At 41.8% G+C, this 22089-nt stretch overlaps 1 protein-coding gene across 11 annotated transcripts in view; it reads left to right on the top strand.

Annotated features, from left to right (window-relative positions):
• The window catches only part of PDE4DIP (phosphodiesterase 4D interacting protein), a 1321554-nt gene that overhangs the window by 851077 nt on the left and 448388 nt on the right, over positions 1–22089 (top strand). For all 11 annotated transcript variants that reach the window (XM_085654823.1, XM_085654822.1, XM_085654821.1 and 8 more), the window contains one exon: positions 7451–7560. In XM_085654823.1, coding sequence (XP_085510949.1) covers positions 7451–7560 — 110 coding nt within the window. The remainder of the gene's footprint in view (positions 1–7450; positions 7561–22089) is intronic.

Raw genomic sequence — 22089 nt, 5'->3', positions numbered from 1 at the left:
GACAAGATAGAGGAATAACGTTTAGGCTCTCTGAACTCGAATTTAATAACACATCTTTTAGTAAAGATGGTTTTTAAATTGTGTGTTGGAAAATGCAACTTTTAGAAAGTAGGTATTTTCTTGTTTAAGCATTCTGTGTGCCTATTGCCTGTTTGTGGATTAACTGTCTTGTTTTAGAGTGACAGGGGCAGGGCATGTGCATTCACTGTTGACCGCCACTGGGAGGGGGATTCAGGTGTGCCTGGCCATTCCTGGATGACTCAGAACTGAGCTGAATTGACCTTGGCTGCATTTAGAGTAGTAGGAGGAGTTTTCCTTGCACCTGCATGGGGCCTGTCCTCCTTGCACATTGCTGTCTCCACCCCCTGTGGTCATACTATACCAGTGAGAACAGAACTGGTTTGGACTGGGATCAGAGACCCTTGCACAAAAAAGCACAACGATAAAATGGGGTATAAGTAGTTGACCTTAATCCCAGAACTCTAAATCACTTCTGTACTTAGGAGGAACTTTTGCCAAGGAGAAGAGCTGGAGAACTGTGAGGAGGAGTACTGCCCCTTTGCTGTGTGCTGTGTGGGGTTGGCATGCCGCTGCTGTTTCTGCCAAGGAAAGGACAAAGACTGGAACTTTGCTAAAGAAACCTGCTTGAAGAAGAAACTCCAAGGGCTTATATGTGCATGCCTCCTATTCTGGAGTCTCAGGGACACAAAAACGTCACACCCCCCCAGCTCTCCTGAACCCCATTGCTAGAGGTTCTGACCTGCCATGAGATGCCTATTCCAGTTTTGGGCTTCTGGAGGTGGTTACTGCTGTTGGGAGCTGGAAGAAACGGAAGAAACTAAGAAAATCACCGCATCACCCTACTTGCGGTTGTTTTTCCGACACAGCACTGCTGTGTGGGCAAAATCTCCAGAAACTGCTGCCGTGCTGCTGCAGAGACGACGCAGCGCCTGCCTGCAACTACAAGAACCGATGCATCATGGGATTGCGGCTGAAGAAACCGATGCAGAGCTGCTTGTCGCCCCTGCATCGATCGCCAACGCATCCCCGATGTCCATGCATTGCACCTGCGTGGCAAGTTTTCCTGACGCATCACCCACAGACTAGAACTGTCTTGAAATTGATGCATCACTTCCCCCCACAGTCTGGACTTGACACATCACTTCACCTGCATTCAGCAGAACTGTCGCATCACCTCCCGAAGGACTCAGGAACTGACGCATCCCTTTGTTTTTCGATGCTTCCCTTCTCTGTGGCTGTTTGGGCTTGCAAGTTTTGATGCATCCACAGGTACTTTTTGCAAAATCACGCATCCATAGTGCCCTATGGACCAAGTTGCTTGAAACCTTTTAAAAGTCATATTGTTAGTACATGTATGTTAGATTTTTGTCATTTTGGTCTTGTGTGGGTTTAGATAAAGATACTTTATTTTTCTAAACTGGTGTGGTGTCCGTTTGTGGTGTTATCACTGTATTACTCTGTGTTTTGAATACAAATACTTTACACATTTCCTTCGGGATAAGCCTGTCGGCTTGTGCCAAGGGTGAGCAGGGGTTATCTAAAGTGTGTATTCCCGTTACCCTTACTAGAAGCAAGGGTCCCTACCTCTGCCAACTAGAGACAGCCATTTCTACCACATGTCGTCAAGGAAATACTAGAGGAGCGGCGTCAGGGGAACTTCGGGGAAGGAGGCCGCCATCTTGGATTGGGAGTCCTCAGGTACACACGACGCTTTGATGCTATAAGACACACCGTCAAAGAAAAGTGAGAGCAGCGACATCAGGGGAATGTCGGTGAATTGGGAGCCATCTTGGATTGGGTATGCTCACGTACGCACTGCGTAACAACGTAGAAGGAGTCACTTTGAATTCAGACCGACATGGAGACCTCTTTAACGTGGAGGGAGCTATTTGAGATTGGGCACATTTTGTACAAATGTTTCCAGCATGTGAGTCTGCAGCATTTTTGCCACTCTTGCCAGGATCATCACAGGATTGTGAATCCATTTTGTTTTGAATTAATTGAGACATCCTATTCACTATTTCCTTTGGAATTGAGTCATATTTTAGATGCGTTTATCAGCGGTCATAGTTGGAGAGTGCTGTAAACCTTGGACTTTGGAGCAGGTGATTCACTTCTTTAAACTAAATTGTAGCCTAAGACACATTTGTGGCTGAATGTTCCTGGTACTGCAGTCCACCACAGTCCTCCACAGTCCACAATCTTGCCATATCATTATTTAGATAATTTAAGTTATTCTAACATATCCTGTGATTTATAGTTTGAGGGATGGCTACTGCCAACATTCCTCCACATTCTGTTTTTCTATCTGATAAGGGTGAGACTCTTATGCGTTGAAAAAGATGGAAAAAAACAGTTTGACTCATACCCAATAGCAATCAGTGGTGAAATGTTTTCTGCAGCTAGAAAACAAGGTGTACTTCTGCACAATTGTAGGCTGGAAGGGCGAAGTATCTATGAAAGTTTGGCAATAATGCCAGTAGGAAATGCAGAAGGTGACCCTTGGGATATTTAGGAGATGTCTGTATAAATGTTGGAGAAATACTTTGAGGCCAGGATCAATGTTATACTTGAACGACACAAGATTTTTTAGAGTGAAAAGGGAAGAATGAAAATGTGGGAAACTATGTTGGATGCCTAAGACTCTTGGCATGCACATGTGATTTTGACCTGTTGACTCATGCTCTGATTAGGGATCAGTTGGTATGGTTCACAAACAATGTAGGATTCTGGAAAAATAGTTGTCAAATAATTGTGAACTTAAATAACCAATTGCTGTTGTCGAAGGGGTTGAGAGCATGAGTTCTTGGGTGTGTTATTCTATCTATTGTGTGAATCAATCCTGTGGCAGAAGAAGCCAATGGAAGTGAGAGTTGCCATGATGAACAGGTTTCGAAGGTGAAGTCAGATGGGAAACAAACGCTGAGTAACGGAGAAAACAACATTTTTAAAATGAAATGTTTCCTTTGTGGCAACCCTGGCCTTGTTGTGATTAGCCCCCATGTCATGCTAATAATTCTATTTCAGGAAGTGTGGGAAAAGGGGTCATTATGACTAAATTTGTAAGGGTGTAAAAGGTCAAGTAGTGACTTGTGTCTAATGATCTCAACAAACTGCTGCTGAACGTCAAAGCAAGTCCGGGTGATGAAAATGTATGGTCCATTGTTATGCATCACTCTGGATTGTTAAGAGATTGTGGCGCTCAATACAATGGTGGGGGATAAGAATTGGAAGGGAGTGTTCGGAGATGAAAACATTGCTCTTCTTCCCTCAGCTATCAATCCTGTGAGCTATGGTGGCACCAAGATTGATGTTTTGGGGAATTAAATTAAGTGATAAAGGAACCGTAAGAAAGGTATGTTTGGCCAGGTGTGGAAATAACTTGGTGGAATGGTGTCACCAGCAAGACATGGGTACCAAGCTTAATCCCAATGCCTTGCATCAAGTTATAACTGTGACAGAAGCGAGCAGACATAAAGATGTACTGCAACAATTTCCTGAAGCATTTGGTTGAAATTTGAGCATAGGATTGCTTTGAAGAGTAATGCTACACCCTGCATAAATAAGGTCATGAGGGCTCCCAATCACATGTTAGAACCTCTGAAGGAGTAAATTAAGATGCTTATAGCTGAAGATGTTATTGAGGAAATAGAGTCCCAAGAGTAGCTTGCCCCTGTGCTGCTGGCACCAAAGGATGGTGGCAAACAAATTGGGATGTGTGTGGATCTCAGGGATTTGAACAGACACATATGGGTTGACCGTCAACCTCTTCCGAATATCTCCGAGGCTTTGACAATGCTTGGTGGTGCCCATGTTTTGTAGTGTGATGGACCCATCCTCAGCGTACCATCAAATCAAGTTACATGATGATTCCAGACACCTCACATCATGTGTTACCCCCCTTGGAGCCTATCGGTTTATCAGAGTGCATTTTGGGTTGGCATAGGTTTCAGCATGTTTGCAGAGAGACGAAGAAAGTGCTGGAGGGTGTTTCCAATATATTGTTCTTTCAATACGATATTTTACTTTATGGCAAGAACATGATGGAACAATATGTCACTTTGAGATTAGTCTTAAAGAAGTTGGAAGTAGCTGAGGCTTATGCTAAATAAATATAAATGCAAATTCTGTGTTATTTGGTTCACACCATCTCGACTGCAGGCGTTAAACCAAAATTTGAGTAGGCTGATTCTATCTTGAAATCACCAGCTCTGCAGGATAAAGATCAAGTAAGGTCTTTACTTGAGTTGGTGGAGTTCTACTCCGGACTTGTTAAAAATAATTCTAGCGCGACTGAGACCCATTCGATCCCTACTCATGAAGGGTAACAAGTTTGATAGGTCAGAAAATTCTGAGTTAGCTTTTAAGACCACCAAACAAAGTATAAGCAAAATGCCTACCCTGGAACATTTTGATCTGAGTAGAAAAACTATCTTGACAACTGATGCCATTCTCGAGGATCTGGGGCCTGTTTTGTCGCAGGATGATTGTGGTGAGGAAAATGTTGTTGCATTCGCTTCACGTTCGCTCAAAGTTGCTGAAGAATGTTACTTGGTGGTTGAGAGGGAGGCTCTAGGATGTGTGTAGACAAACAGATATTTCAAATTTTATTTGTGGGGATTGCCTTTTGTGTTTCGTTCTGTCAACAGACCCCTGACACAATTGTTTGGCACTAGGAAAAATGATGTGATCACTCCAAGAATCAAGAGGTGGGTGGAAGGTGTGAGTTATTTTAACTTCTGTGTTAAGCATATTTCTGGCGCGAAAAACAATGTTGTGGACTATGTGTCCAGACCTTCCTATAGACGGTGATGTCAATGACCAGGATATATGTCAGGTCAGTTGGGTTTGTGAAAGCAATATTCAAAAGGAGGAATGAAGAGAGGCAAAAGAGGAGGATGCCGAGGCTCAGAGTCTTAATAAATTTATGGTGAAGGGTTGGCCAGAGAACAAAACCCTTGCAGAAAATGTAAGGCTTTCTGGAATGTGAGGAAGGAGTTGAATGGGAATTGTGATTAATTGCTCAGTAGGAAAAGAGTCATTCCACCCAAACCTTTGAGGGATAAAGCCATACATTTGGCACATGAGGGCCACTATGAAGAAGTCTTACAAAGGCCAGAGTAAGGTAACTGTACTGGTGGGGTTGGATCACCAAGTTGAAGAGTAAGTCAAGGATTACAACTTGCATGCCAAGAATGGCAAAAGTAAAGTGTTTGTGAGTGTGCCCATGTCTCCGGTTGAATTCCCAGTTAAATCCTGGAAGAAATTAGGGTTGAATTTTGCTGTCGCCGTCTATCGTTTACCTGAGGGTGAGTGTTACATCATGCTCTTGGTGGACTATGTGTATAAATGGGTTGCCTTGGATACTAGGATAGTGGTGGAATTTGTAAAGGAGGAATTCGCTCAGGAGGACATACCCAGTTACATTGTGACAGACAATGGGGTCCAACTAACTTCTCAAGAGATGTTCAAATATAATAATTTTTTAAGAGTCTCTTCATTGTTTGTCAATGGATTGGCAGAGTGGATGAACAGGATGGTTAAGTCAAGTGTGCAAAAAGCTGTTGATTTGAAAATGCCTTTGGCTAAAGTTTTTGATGAAGTGTGCTGGGCACACTACAACACTCCTCATCTAGTAACTTTCAAGTCACCTTTCTTTTGGATGACACGAAGAGTGAGGAATACCAAGTTGAACACCGCCGATGAGTTGCCTGGTAGGAGACAGGCACGCTGAACCACTAACCTCTCCTAAACCTACGTTTCACAGCTCCAGGATTCAGGGGGTTGTATTTGACCTGCATTGACTTGCGGGTATGTACTATGGCTACAGGGGGCAGTTCTGACAAGGTGTGAGCTTTGCCTTTGCCAGGCACTGCAGTCACAACACGGCACGCAACCTAGCAGCTTGGAAGGCACTGGCATTTCTTGTAGTAGTGCAGTGCTGAGTACGCTACAAGGCACGTCGTCAAGCAAACTCTTGGATTGGGTGCCCTCACGTACACACCATGCAGTGATGCTATAAGACACATTGTCAAAGAAACATGAGAGGAGCGACGCCAGGGGAATAGGAGAAGCAGGGCACCATCTTGGATTGGGTACGCTCAAGTACGCACTGCATAACAATTCGAAGGAGTCACTTAATTTGGACTGAGGTGGAGACTATTTTGGATTGGGCACATTTTGCACAATTGTTTCCAGTATTCTGCTCTGGAATGTTTTGGGCACTCATGTCAGGATCATCACAGGAACGGGATTCCATTTTGTTTTGTACAAGCTTGAGACATCATCTTCGCTACTTCCTTTGCAATTGAGTCATATGCCCAAAGTAAAGGTAATAGGGGGCTCTATCAGCAATAACTCTTTTCCTATCATGTTTGGAACTCCAAGCACCTAAATATCTTCTTTCTGGTGTATTAGGTGTGCTTCGCATGGGCCCCTCTCTGGTTACACCAAATTTTAGGAACAGTGAAAGGATATAATTGGAGGTATGATTTTGAGCCTAAATCTTTTTTCAATGCGTCGTGCCATTTCTTTTCAGTGTGAAGCACTGGGCTGAAATGATTCACCTGGGAAGGACCTTTTTCTCAACCCTTCTCAAGGGAAATTAAAAACCACCTGGATCCTTCTTTAAAAAAGCCCCGTCTCAGTGAAACCTGCCATTGGTCCCTGTGAATTACTACCTAGGGAAAGAGTCGCCAGTTATCGCCCAGGCACTGTGAGTTTGGCAATGCCAAATCAGCATTAGGAGCTTGAGGTCCCTGTGGGCTAAAAAAAACTTTTTTATCGGCCTCATCCCTTTCAAATGTATTTCAGCCTGCCACTCATTTTAGCAGCTTTTACTGGACTTTACAGTTCTGGTGAGCAGCAGCCAAAGCAACCGCTCAGTGAAACTCTTATGTCCTTTAAAGGAGTCTTCCAGTGAATGATGCCACAATATTTAACAATCCTAGATGACATCGTCACCAAAGGAACATTCTAAAATGCCTTTTGCTGGTGATTATTGACATGCAGTACATGGTAAAGCGAATTTCTTTTTTTAATTTACACTGGATAGTCCCTTTAGTGGTTTGTTCTCGCTTTTTGTTTCCTTCATATTTCACTTACATTGTGTCTCTGGAAGTTCAAGTCTTGCTGCATTTTCTATGGGAGCATAACTCACGCCCTGGGCATATGTGCGTGAGTCAGTGCCAGTGAAGTGTTCTTTTCATGTGCAGTACATTAAATGACATTAGGAGTGTATTACACTCCTGTCGTGCACCACATGGGTAAAGGTTTTAAGTTAACACGTTTGGTCTGCACAAGCAAACACCATGGCGCATGAATGTAAGAGCACCTCACCCAGACTATGAATTTCATTTCAGGAGATTTTTTATTTAAAAAGCACTAGTGATTAATCTAATTTTCCTGTTTTTGTGTTTTTCCCATACAGGTGAAAACTCAGAGGATGAAGAGAATGATGACGAAAGCGCCGAGTTCTCCGACAGCATTGAAGAGGATGCAGAGATGATGGACGCCTCATTGCTGCAAACAGATCTGCATGTAAGCAGCACTACCAGGGGACTCACATGTTTGTTTAAAAAAATTATGGAGCTTATTTATGAGCCCTTTGCACCACTGCTGCATCACTTTTTGTGATGCTGCAACAGCGTAAAATATGCACGATATTTACAAAGTGACGTATCTGCTTAGATGCGTCACTTCGTAAAGCTCTGCACTAGGTTATACCTGCGTCAGGTATAATGTATGCAGGGTGGACGTTCCCCCGCAAAAAAGGTCATGGAAGTGGCGCTGTGAAATCTATGAGACTTCTAGGACACCACTGCGTCAAAATCTGATGCAGACGCCTATAACATGGGACTTTGCCCATGTGTAATGAGCCATTGCTGGAGTAGCGTCACTTTTGCGACACACTCCAGCAGTGCGTCATTACTTCACCTACAGATCGATCAGAAATACTGACGTATCTGTTAATCCTAGGGACACTGAGCAACGTGCAGTAAATACGGCGCATCCATGATGTCGCAAGGAGAGCGCAGTGTGTCTGCCCATATTGGTAAGGCCACGTAAAATCACCCTGCTTCATATATTTATGGGCACCTTTCCAGCATTACTCTGCATGACAGAGACGTTCCATGGGCGTTGCTGTGGGTGTTCCCATGCAACATCCATGGAACCAGGGACATTCCCAGGTTTACAAAGTGTCATAAACCTGGGAATGAGTCAGAATCGTAAGCCACCCTCAGGGGAGGCATAGGAGTGACACATTGAGGAGAAATGCTTTTATTTCTCCTCGTTTTTTCCTCCTATGCATGCTTCATTCAGCAGCACACATAGAAAGAGGGAATTGCCTTCAATGATTGTTTTTTGTGCAGGAAGGTGCCCCTTCCTACACAAATACAATCATCCCCGCAACGCAGACACCCTTGCAACATGACGCAAGGGTGCCTTCGCTGGAGCAAAGTTGGGTGAAATTGGGGGAATTTAAATAAACAGCAGGTGTCAGCAATTAAAATATCTAAAATAGAATCAAATGTAGGTTCCGATAAGGAGAAAAAGAAATGTGCTGGCTTGAGGGATTAACTCTATGAGCAGAAATAAAAGGAGCATACGGTCTCAAGAGTGAGAAAGAGACATCCGCTTCCAAGGCTGTACGGAATGAAGTCTAACTAACTAAGGTCAGCGATACACAATTAAAACATGATACGCTGCATGGTTCCCACTGAAAAGCAGCCAATCAAAGGTGAACATTTACGGAGGACTTGGTGTCAGTCCACTTCCCATGACTCATACAATGAACGATTTCAGGTCCATGGCCTTTACATATCATCCAAGGGAGGATTTCTTCTCCATTGGATACTCTCATGCCAGGTGCTGAGACTTACTGTCCAAAACACTACAAAGTTACATCAAACGGCCTTCACTCAGAGCTTAACAATAACAATACAGCCTAACAAGTACATGATTGATACTTGGCTCCTGAAACAAGACAAAGATTAGGCACAGCAAGCATAAAGACAACATTTCACTTAGTATTGAGCCTTTCAAATCAAGGCCTACAGAGAGTGTGTTCACGTTGAGTTACCCATAGTCAAACTATGGTTAATTCATTAATATAAAAGTCCCACATTATGCTCAATCTAAATATGAAATTACGCATTAATATTTTCAAGCGATGATTATACATTTTATGCATTAGCCTGTCAATAAATGCACATGTAAAATAGTGACACTGGGCCAACAATTTCGCCCTTCTGTTGGGTCATAAAGCCATTTACACAAAACATTCAAAATTTCTCTTTGTGATAGTTTCAGATACGAGTTGTTGACTATTGCTGCTGATGTCTACTCTCCTCTAGTTCCTTTAATTCATCATAAACACAGCACTGTCCCTCCTCCAATTCCGTCTCCTCTCCCTTTCTTTTCATGCCCTTGGTCTCTGCTGAACTCTCTCCTCCTCTCTGCTCTGATCCTTTCTTCCCTTTCAAAAACTTGATTCCCTCTACCATAAAGAACAAACAAATCACCCAAACAGCAGTAATTAATACAGGGCTAATTATAGTGCCTAAATACTCATTACCAATTCCGCTAGGCCATTTATCTACAGCAGAAAATACTTTCCTAATTGCTTCACAGGCACCTATCTCCTCCAGCTCTTTTAAGTGTTTGGATATGCTTGTGATATTCTTGACATAATAGTTCATCTCCTTGCTCTTGGCCAGCATATAGGTGCAACGTTGTTAGACGTGTAGCATTTCACAAACTCCGCCTTCTTTCAAAAGCAAAATGTCTAAAGCGAGCCTTTTTTGCAAAAACATTGCTTTAATGGCTATTAATTCTGTATCATTGGCTAAAAGCTTGCCTGCAGTGCTGGTCACAAGTCTATCAACCAACGTAGACAACTTTCTAATCTTCAAATCATTTAGAACTACTCCCACAGATGGAATTGTAGCCCCAAAAGTATCACCTACTATTTGAGAAGCACTATGTTTTGCTCTTCCAGGGCCCCAATTCCTTAGTCACCTAATTTATCTACATGATGCACCTTGGGGAATAGCAAAGTTAAATAACAACTCCCATCCAATTTGCAGCAAGCTTAGTACTAGCTTTCTTTTCACACACATAATATTTCCTGAAAATATCTACTCTGTGATTCCAAAAACCTCAAACCTCTGCAGGTATTCACTTCAGACCATCACCTGAGAATTCCAAACATTTACCTTTCTCCTTGTGAAACATAATTTTCTTTTCTGTTCCCAGTCTAAAATTAGTTTTGATTCTAGCTAATTTGTATTTCTCCTCTTCCTTTCCCCACACGCCCTTGATTCATCCTTTCCATTCTTCACCTTCTGTGCAAGTTCTTCCCTCCTGTCTCCCAAATCATCAAGAAAATCCTTCTCAACCTTACTCAATTTGGAGGTCAAATTCTGTCTGTGTGTTCAGTCAGTGCCAAGCATAACTTGTGACCTAAATAAGTGCCACACAATATCCATATATTTAGCATTAGAGTGGGGATTCAAATGTTTATACATATGAAGCTCCGAAAAGACAAAATCATAATTCGAAAAATAATAATCAAAATTACTCTGATTAAAAAGTAGACTCAAAATTATACTATAGTATAGACTATAAATAAGGGGAATATGATGGTAGATTATACCCTCAGCTACAGATGTGGCCTTTGGCTGCAGGCATAACAATCCTTTGCATGTATTGAGCTGGAATGCACATGCATAATATTGAAGAAGACAAAAGTAACATTTGCCTTAGACCTATTTGTATATTATAGTTTCAAATCAATTCTAGGCTGCTCCTTTACATGAGTACTGTTAGGTTTAGATTTTGGGGTAACTGGCTCATCAGGGGAACTCAGACTTATTACTAATTAAATCATAAGGATAATAGAAATGATTGATAATATAACCTCTATGTTGAGTTAGTGAAAGGACCAGCATGGTTTCTTGTGAAATGGAAAGAAAAAATGCAAGATTCCGAAATAACAAAAAATAAACAGTTCTACTTGTTGCTTCTACTTGGCAAAACTGTTGATTTACTTGTGATGAATATCAAGTTCAGTTGCTTCAAAGTAATTCCTTAACCCTACATCAGTCTTCCTCTAAAATGACAACCCTACTCTTCTACTGGAGCCTTGGCCCTGAGTGTCATCACAAAGTTCAATCTAAATGCTCAGTTATGCATAAACAGAAATCCGTTGACTTTAGATCAGTCAGAATCACAAATCAGTCAAATTCTAATTGCAGCAGCTGGTAGCTTTAATCATGGAAGTTTTTCAAAAACAGTTTGTCAACTCTCAGTCTCATGTATTCTCAAGTCAGCTTCACTTTCAACAAAGTAAGTCCATTCAGGAGCTACTTTTGACTAGGTACCCCTGTTCGTCTTGATCTCCTGACTACTCTCTGTTCAACTTTACTGTCACTTTGCTCGTTTGCCTCTATCTCATCAATGATGGTGTCCGGGATGCATACCTCAGACACAGAAATTCTCAGTCTGTCACTCTTCCTTGGCTACGTTTTGTATCTTTGTCCTCCTCTGATCAAACTGCTTGTCCCTTCTTCAGGCTCAGAGTCTGCACTTACAGCTTCTTAATCTTGGCTCATTCACCAAAGGCCCTTAACTTATTTGTCTTTGCACTTATTATTTGTCTCTGGTTCAATTCGAACCACATGTGCGCACTATTCTTCTTCCTATGAGCTCTCAGGTTTTGCTGGATTCCCACCCTGTGAATCAGTAGTGTTTCTCACCACTTCTTCTCGAGATTGTCTCACTATCAGGGTGTGCGAGGCATGAATCCAGTTTGGAAGATTTCCGCATTTAACAGAAGTGTTCGTGACTAAGATTACTTGATAGAGGCCAGCCTTTTGGGAATCCAGGCATGCCTTCCTTATGTGCTTCTTCACCAACACCCAGTTACCAGGACTAGGGATATGACATTGCTCTTGCCTTGGAAGGGAAGTCGCCAACTCAACCTTGTGAAAGACAGAAGGCACAACGGCCAGGCCATTGCAGTAGTTAAGAATCATATGATCCGTAATATTTACAAGCACAGTTGCAGGCACAGCTGGAAGTCCCATGTCTCTGCCCATGAGGATTACTTGGGAGGACAATCTTGTCGTCTGATCCAGGATGCATCTCTAATTTATCAGCACCACTAGAAGGCCCTCAGGCCATTTCAAAGATTTGGCTGCACACACTTAAGCAATATGAGACATTCCACTTATCAATTCCATTTTTATTTATTATGTTATGGTACTCCACAGAGATCCACATAAAGAATACAATAATTCATCCTTATCTTTAATACAAGGACATTAAAAGCATTCACAAGAAAAACATTTGAAAAAAAACATGTATTACTACAATAATAAAATTAATTATTTCACCCTTTCAAATTTGTCATACAAAAATCCATAGGCATAATCATTACACTGCATATGTCTGTGTAAGTGACAAATCTAGTACAAACTCCATAACACAGAATATACAAAACCTAATTAGGTGGCAATACACAATATCAGTACTAAATACAATACTCTATTACAAAGTGCAGAGATCTAAAATAATGCAAATACGCAAGAAAGTCAATTTAGGCAGTGATGTTCAATGCTGTATTAAATTACCAAAAATTAAGAAGTGCAAATGAGCAGATAAAGTGCTACAGGGACAAGTAACTGCAAGAGTGAAATAAGCAGTTGTGCCCACTCAAGTAATAAAGTGCAATATTACCATCACCTCTGTCGAGTATCAAACTTAACACATAGCTAATAGTACTTGCGAGTGCATAATAGTATTTATGGCCCTCTGCAATTCAAGTAAGGTTACACATTACATGCAACGTTATGAACAGTGCGACTTGGAGGAGGATCGGAGACTCGTAAGAAGCAGTTGCCTCGTGGAAAAGCCACACACACAGAGGATGCTGAAGAGTAGGGCAGAGCCGCCTTCCATCGATCCGACTGTCAGTTTGTTTGGTTTCACTGTAGTCTCTTGGTGAGGAACCTGGGTGAGTGGCCGCAGCCGTGCTGATCTGCAGAGAGTCTGCAGTGAGGCTTTGGAGGCCCACGAAAGGGGGTGGGGTGCAGTGTCATGACCTCCTGGCGTTTTCTTGCCTCTTTCCTTGTCTTTACCTTCTTTCCTTTACTGTGCACTGTGCATTGGTTTTGACCTTTGCAGTTGTGCCCTCCCCTCACACAGCAGAGGCAGGGTGAGTGGAGTTGGGGTGCTACTCTGGCGAGTTGAACTGGGTGACCTCTATTTGGCAGCAATGTGGTATGGGTACGCAGGGGGGTTGAGAAGAGGCTGAAGTTCCGTTTGCTTCAGGTGGTCGGCAGGCGGCTGGATGCAGTTTGTGGGTTGCAGTTTGGGTAGAAGTTTGGAGCCCGAAGCAGTTGAGTGAAGTCAATGAAGTTGGTGGCCAGGCTGCAGAAATTCCAGTTTTCTACAACTGCCAGTAACTGGTGCCGGTACTGGAACCAGCATTGATGTTGCTTTGATATTCACATTAGAATTTGCGTAGCACTGTTACTTTCCTACTTATGATAGCGGCTTTTCTTGGCCAAGCCCTTTCTTTCATTAGATAGCCTTGATAAAATGACATTAGGGTGATTACGTTCCATTCATCTGATTGTTCCAACCAATTCTTCTAATAACCTCCTGAAATAAAAAAAATCCATCTGTCGAAATTTGTCACATCTGAAGTCTCATCCTTCAATTTTGACTTTTTTTTAAAAATGAGTGGTAGCAAGAAAGGAAAAAAGGAGATCAAGTAGCTGATGCACTCTTAGGCTCTTCATCGTCACATGTGGCTTCTTCAAGTCAGGAAGCCCAAATTGGCCAAAGTTCGCTCCTTTCTACTAAGTTAAGTCCACTATGCAGATCTCCTTGTGAGGTAGAAACAGCTCAAGCAGTAGAAGCAGGGTAAATATCCCTTGTAGTGACCTTGAGATGGGTCCGGTGGACCCTGAAATATTGCTCCACTATGCCTGAAGCCTCAGGTCGTCAACTACAGTGTAACCTCTGATCTACTTGCAAAGCTGCACACAAACGGTTCATCACCTCATTCTTGAAGTGATTACCATGGTCTAATTCCAGAGAAACTGGAATCCCAAAATGAGGAATCAGTTCCCTCAACAATAGTTTAGCCACAGTGCCACTGTAATTTCTCCTAGTGGGTGTGGGTGTGCCTCCACCAATCGGGAAAAGAGACAAACCATTACCAGAAAGTAGCAGAGCCCATTACATACAGTCATCTCAACAAAATCAAGTTGCAGGTGATTGACAGGACCACCTGATCTCCCAATGTGGCTTGTGAGGACCACAGTACTCCTTCCTTCATTTATCTGTTGACAAGTGGCACATTAGTAACATAACTGCTGCAACAACATGAAAATGGGGGTTAAACTGAGTGCTAAAGAGATGGGTCATTGCGCCCCGACCTGTATAAATGGCACCATGAAAATGTCATACCATGGGGGCAATATGAAGTCAGGCATACCCAAACCTCATCCTCATTTTTCGTACACCCTGCTCTGATCCACTTCTCCTGTTCACACTCTGGCACCTTTTCTTGCAAGCTCTTTACCTCTTACCATGTATCAGCAACAGTCAACAAAACGTAAATGGAAGTGTCACTTTCTGATTCCTTTGAATAATCTCAATGGAAGTTGCGTGACCCAAGAGTGCAGTATATGCCTTTTTTGTCAAATTAGTGGTTGCCAGTGGTCACAAATCATTTCTTCTCCTGTGTGCTGCGCACTCCACCACAGCTACTTCAGCTGGCACTTGCAATGCCTAAAGCAGGTCCATGACATAGTGACCATTCCTGATGGGAGACCCAGATGAGGTCATGAAATGGTTCTGTGATCACAATTGTCCAAAATAATAGACCACCCCAAATCCGTAGACTATTAGTGTAGATAGAGAACCCTAAATTGTCAGAGACATAACAGGCTCTAGTGACAATGATAATTTTGGCCACCTGTGCAGAGGTTACATTGTGCAAACCGGAGGCTTACATTACACCTTCTAAGGTGCTAACAGCACAGACTTATTTCAAAATCCTACTTTTATCTCTTAAACAAGAGCCACCCACAACAACATAAATTCAGGTTTTTCCAGAGGGACATCGTGAAAGTCAGAACTTGGCTTGTTACACAATTTAGTCATGTCAAGGCATTCATGGTCTATCCGACTATCATTTTCATCAGTAACTGGCAAAAGTAACATTGTAGTAAGGTTAAGATAGGGGCACCTCTGCATAGTCAAATGTTGGGTTTGAGTGTGGTAGAGTAGAATTTCAGCAGAATGCGGAACCATGACTGTAAGAGGGTGCCCCAACAAGATGTCCTCACATTGCTGAATGCTGACATGAACTGTAGCCACTGCCTTTAGGCAACCCAGCAATGCTTGAGCTATATGGTCAAGAATGGCTGAGTAGTAAGCAATGTGTCATTTGGGATTGGTATTAGTCTATGCTAGTATCGCTATGGAGAACCCTTCCCTCTCAGAAGAGTATACAATGAAAGGCTTAGGCATTTCTAGAGCCTAAGATGCTACAGAGACTTTTATTCAGCTCAAAGGGGGCATCCCTGCACTTGTTGTCCCATGTTAGTAGAACAGATACATTGTTGTGTGTAAACCTCTGTTGATGCCTTGCCATTAGGGAAAAATTGGAAATCCACTGAAGACAGTAGCCAACCATTCCCAGAGATGTCTATACTTCTCTCTGCATCTTGGCTAAGTTAATTTCCAATATGACAGGGATTCTCTCTTGAGACACCTTTCTTGCTCCTTTTATAATATGATGTCCTATATCCAAGACTTCTTATTGACAGTACTGCAACTTAGTTGGAGGACACCTTATGTCCCTTTTCGGCCAAATTATTCAACAGGGTAATGGTATATTTGCCTCCTGCTTTGTTGATGTCACCAATAGGTCATCAATATAGTGGACCAGGACTGAGTTCAGTATCTGATTGATGATCAAGGGGCTTTCTGTATACCCTTGAGGAACACTGCACCATGCCAGAACTTTATTTTGGAACCAGAACGCAAAGAGGAACTGACTGTCCTCATGCAACGTGATAGAAAAGTATGCTTGACAAAAGTAGATGACCATGAACCATTCAGCATCACGGAGTATTTGGAACAATATTACAGCAAGATTTAGTACAACATGATATGACTATTGTTAATCTTTTGCAGGTCCTGCACGAACCTCCATTTTCTGTTTGGTTTCTGTGGGCTCATGATCGGGGAGCTACAGGGACTCCTTAAGACCCTTAAGATACCTTGCTTTAACATGAACTCAATCACATGGCTAATTCCAGCCACCACCTCTTGTGAGAGGTTGTACTGGGGCATTCAGGGAAATTCAGCATTTGTTTTTTTGTAAGTTTCTCAGGCTCTACACCTATATTTAGGCAAATGTCTTTGCCAGTATAATCCCAGACTTCATCCTTCATGAAGTTCTTTAGGTCAGGGGGCAATTTTTTTGTCAAAACAGGGAACAGCCCAATGGGTGACTTTTCTGTACTTAATTTAAAGTCTGCATACTTGTCTTGCATTTGGAGCTCGGCACCATCCGGTGTACAGTAAATCATGCAATTCAGTTTGCTCAAGAGATACCTACCCAATAGATTAACTGGGCTGAAATCACATATCACAAACTGATGGTCCTCTTCAAGGGGACCTATATACACATGGACTTTCACCGAAACAGTATTCACTATTTGTTTATTTGAAATACCTTCAACTTGGACTTGTTTTCCCGAGAGGGGTAGGTTTGGGACTTCCACTATTCTTACAGTAGCTCCTTTGTCAATAAGAAACAACAGGGGTGGCAATTCACCCCTTCATACAGATATGGCCACTCTGGTCTACCTCAAAGACTACGCAAAACACACAATCTTTCTCCCCTCTCAGGCACTGTCATTGTGATTGATCAGACCACAGATCTCCAAAACTATCAAAGACCAGGAACTGTTAAAGGCAGTTAGCATTTGTGAGGGAATTTTGTTGACCTCTTGATTCAGATTAACATTAAATCTCAGATTATTCACATTATGCATTATTAGAGCTTGGAGCATGATATGGGTCTGGGATCTTGGCATTTGCATTTTTGGAATTGACAAAACATTCACATTAGGCAATTGACCATCGGGCTCCATTTGATTTGGATTAGACTTAAACTCTTGCATCAGTGGTCGAACTTTTTACAATAATGACACAGAGTTGTTTTCTTCAACGTGGCTGGGCCTATTCCTGAGTTCAGATCACCTGGCATTCCTCCTCCACTACCTGGTGTAACACATTCCCACTCTGCATCATCTGACCACCACCCCCATCATTCCAGACCCAGTGCCAGAACCAGAAACAGGATTTTCTATATATGGACTATTTTGAAATTCTTTCTGGGCTAACTTGGTTTGAGCCAACATGAACTTCTCTTTGATTTTCTTCTGCCTTGCTTCCAAATTATCACTGCAACACTTTGAGTATCACATGATTTCAACGAAGGTTTTGACTGCCAACAAATCACATTCTGCGGAATATGCAAGCTAATCCCTCGGCGCAAACCGACGGCAACCGGAGACACAACATTATCAAGGTATTCTAGCTCAGGTTTTTACTGCCACTATGGGGATTAAAGACCTAAATCAGTCTTTCATAATAAGCATGCACTGACTCTTTAGATCCTAGAGTGACTCTCGAAATTTTCAAGCAATTAATCTCTTTTTGTGAAGCTTTAGTTATCAAAAAAATGGATCACCTAATTATACTTATCCATAATGGGAGACAGCGTTTACAATGCTGTCAGTACCACACGGGCTGATAACAATGCGGACGTTACATCGTCTGCGTTGTTACCACGCATGGCATTACATCGAAAGTCGTTTCAACGACTTGCGCTAGATGGCGTGCAACACCAGGGAATGTGTTGGATTTTAAGTCTTGCAATGTCACTGTCTTTCTTCTTCTTCCTCACTTTATGGAGTAATATTCAAAAGATCAGAGAGCAGAGATCTCTGATCTTTTGAATATTACTCCATTTCTGGATGCCCGAACCAATTAATTCAAATGTAATTTCAAACCAGTTGTTTTAATAATTTTAATAGTTTACTCAGTCATAAATATCCTAAAGTTCTTCTGCAAAGTTTGACTCTTAGACAAATCAACACCCTATTCTGCAGCTATAGCTTTGCGATCCTCACATGCACTCATAGGAGCCTTTCTGCACATGAACAAAAATTCTACTTTCTTGTACCCATTTATAAATTCCTACTTTAGTCTTCTCTCTGTATCTCGTCAAACTCACACCATCGAATACCCTTTCCTGTGTCCCCTAATTTTCAAGGGCATCTGACTCGGAACTTTTATAATCCTCCACAACTGGCACACTTACACTAGGTATTGTTACCATTTTGGGGCATGCTCCTGGAGCTAGACTCGCACTGGTGCGCAGGAGAATGAGGATTGCTGTGACTGGAGGAATGACTCGGATTGGGGTGGCAACAACGATGCTTGGAGTCACTATCGGTAGAGCTGGTGCAACTATTGGCAAACATGTTACAATGGGCAACCCTCCCAATGGGGATCTTGTTCTGCTGGTGCACTCACACCTAGGTCAACAATGGGTGGTGGTCTTCCTACTGCATGATTCCCCACAACTGGCTGATATCCTCCTCCTGGCTGAATAACATTGTACAGAAGAGGTCGTGAACCCAACAGATCAATCCAAAAGTCACATTTCCCAACTTTGTAGTTCTTTTACTTCAATCTCACCCCACCTCGTGCTTTTTCCTCCCTGTTGTCCAACTGGTTAGCACATAGTAAATTCTGACTCCTCCAATCACATCTTTCCTCGATGTCTTCTGTTCAGCTTCTCACTTTGCTTCCATCCAACCATGGACTGTCCTGTTAGTGCTAGTCTGATACTTTTCTTTCTCCTTCACATGTGCTGCACACTCCCATAGTTCAAGACTTCATATTGAGATGGTCTAGGTGGGGTTTCATTTCATACAACACCTGCCTTAAATTATTAATTATTCTTAAATGAAAGATACCATGTGGGAGGAACTGAAAAGACCCTTCATTTGTAGTGCTCTTATTCCACTGTTTAAGCCAAATACATGGGTGTAAACAAGGGGTCTCCGACTTTTTGTGTAAAAAGAGATAATCGCAAAAGAGATCAATGAAAATCATCGCAAGTCACTAATATTATTAGTTTTATAATTGCGATTACATCAGAAAAGATTACATGAGTGTCCACCGTCTGCAAGAATATCAGTAGTGATCACCTCAGTGCGTTGGGCAGTGTTGCTAGCAGTAATGTAAAAATGCTTTGGCAATTTGGAAAACCTCTACATAGTTAATACATGACAGCCACAGCTGCAGTGCCACTGGCACAAAATTAATAATATTATTAGTAATAACTCTCCCCATTTAATGTATCACTCAAAAATCTGCTTTAAATATAGTTGAGAAATTCTGAATTTTTTCTCCAAACATCAGCTTCTGAGTTCTGAAAATACACACATTTTTTTGTCTAGAATAAACATATTTGGCATACATATATTAGTTCAACCAAGCAAAAGGTTCCAATTTAGTAGGCAGAGATGCACACTAGAGAGCTACTTACAGGTTGCTGAAAAGCTATCAGCAGCTCATGAGCTACTTGTTGGAGAAGCCTGGCTTAAACTGACACTAGTTGTCATGTACTATGCGGGCATGCCCTTGAGAGCGACCTTCAAGCCCTCATGGACAGGTTTTCATCACTAAGCAAAGCTCTCAATTTCTTTATAAATGTCTTCCTTTCACTACACACCACAAAATCAATAAACCTCAATTGAAATGACCTGCGGTTTTCAGCAAATCACAAAATAGTATGCAACAACACTTAATTTTAATCCCAGCATGACACCACATAACTAGTCACTCACAGGGCAGCACCCTTTGACATAAAGACCAATCCCAGTGTATTACACACACCATACGACCTATACCAGCACAACACACTATGATGCAATTCACAGCAGCTTTTACTCAACAGTCAATCAATTTTGCACTAACAATTATTAAACAAAACGTTAATTCTTGTCTTTTCCACAAAAAGGAAATTCCAATGTTCACAATCACTCTAAAGGGTTGGGAATCAACATCCTTCCAGCGCTATCACGCATACGAAGTTATCTCTTGAGCAGTGAGAAATCACCTTGACTAGTGGAGTTTGCTCCCCTGCATAAAATGATGAGCCAAACACCAATCTAAGTAAATACACTGTCACAAAAGACGTTTAATAAGTCCCTATCTTTTGTGCGACCGATAGTTTTTTACGGTCCGACATCACATACTCAATTGTTTATCTTGGGATCTCAGACTCTGATGAGCAAAACTTCAAGTGTTACAGCAAGAGCGTTTCTCTTCATAAGCACACGCGATATGTGAAAGACTGAATCTTAACCCTCACCGCAACATGGAGCCCTCCTGGGCTCAAAATGGAGACCACACCACGCAACACACTAACACATTAAAATCCACAAACACAGCAGCGCATAAAAATAAACAATCAAAGATGCAATTAACCCTACTATACTCAGACTCCTAGGACACTACAACCACTTCAGGACACCGGACCACCGCCAATTCTCCAAACTGGAACGTGGATCTAGGGGTACACGGACTGGGGAGATTCTGTCACTGGGACAAATACTAACTATCTAAGCCTCATTGAGAGCCATCCTCTACTACCATATGATGAAGGGAAAGGGCAATTCTCCAAACTGGACCATGGAGCGGGGGTCACAGAATGGGGAGATTCTAACTGTCACTGGGGCAAATTCTAACTATCCAAGCCTTATTGAGAGCCATCCTCTACTACCATATGATGGAGGGCAAAGGTCGGTGTTAGTACCGTGAAAAATATAGTGGAAATTTTAAGACTTCAACATTACTCAAAGGATGGATCTTTTTCTCAAAACGCGGCTTGACATCAGCAATTTAATGACATATCAATGACAGCGAAGCCTATTTTTCCCCACAGTAATGACAGAGCATAGGCAATTTGCAAACCATGAGGCTTTTATTAACAAATTAGCAAAATAACAAACTCAAATCAATCAGTTTAGTCATAAGTCAATAATCACCTGAATGCAGCATACTTGAATATATTCCAAGCAGATCAAACAGCAAATGCAAAGTCAAGTTATTTAAACGTAGAGTAAGCAAATCTAACAAGTGCACAGTGGATACTTTTGAGAGCAAGATTATGCACAGCAAGCAAAAACGCAACATTTCATTTAATATGGAGCCTTGCCAATGAAGGCCTACAGTGACTATGGCTAAATTAACATGAACACATTCTGACTATGATTAACTTGTTAATGTAAAAGGCACACACTATGGTCAAACTAAATATGAAATTACACGCGACTATAAGTACGCCATGATTATACATTTTATGCATTAGCATGTAATTAAAAGCAAATGAAAAATAGTGACACTGTGTCACTATTAATCAATCCCATTGTTGGTAAGATGAATCCGCTTTCGTTGGAACCAATTCACACTTTCTTTAGAGGCATTAGTTCAAATTCCACCAGAAAAAGAAGCTGTGATGTACACATATATGTATTACTTGTAACTTTGAAATGCATAACTGATAAAATATCTGCCTGATTTTGGAAAAGTGTCAGAGGACTACTAAAAAAGTGCAATAGAAGTGTTATTCTTGGCCACAAGCAGCAACCATTTGGCCGTTCATTGCTGTACCATTCCTTTAGGTGGGGGCTTTCTTGGTAAATATAATGTTGTGGGGTTATTTTTTCATAACAGACCAAAGGGCTTCCTTCAGAAAGAATAAACGTAGGTGTGTAGACTGGAGAATATGTCATCTTTATATTACCCTTTTATACAAATTCTTAGAATTCCCCATGTTTGCTCTCAAAGATTGATAATACAGTTGCGATTTGGGCACACGGGGACACAACTTTTAAACACAATTTGATATTTATTATGTAGATTTATGACCAGGGTAACTTACCCTTCAGTAATCAT

The sequence above is a fragment of the Triturus cristatus genome, chromosome 4_1, assembly GCF_964204655.1.
Source record: "Triturus cristatus chromosome 4_1, aTriCri1.1, whole genome shotgun sequence".
Taxonomy (NCBI): domain Eukaryota; kingdom Metazoa; phylum Chordata; class Amphibia; order Caudata; family Salamandridae; genus Triturus; species Triturus cristatus.
The sequence above is the reverse complement of the archived record's forward strand: the minus strand, read 5'-3'. Positions and strand labels throughout refer to the sequence as shown.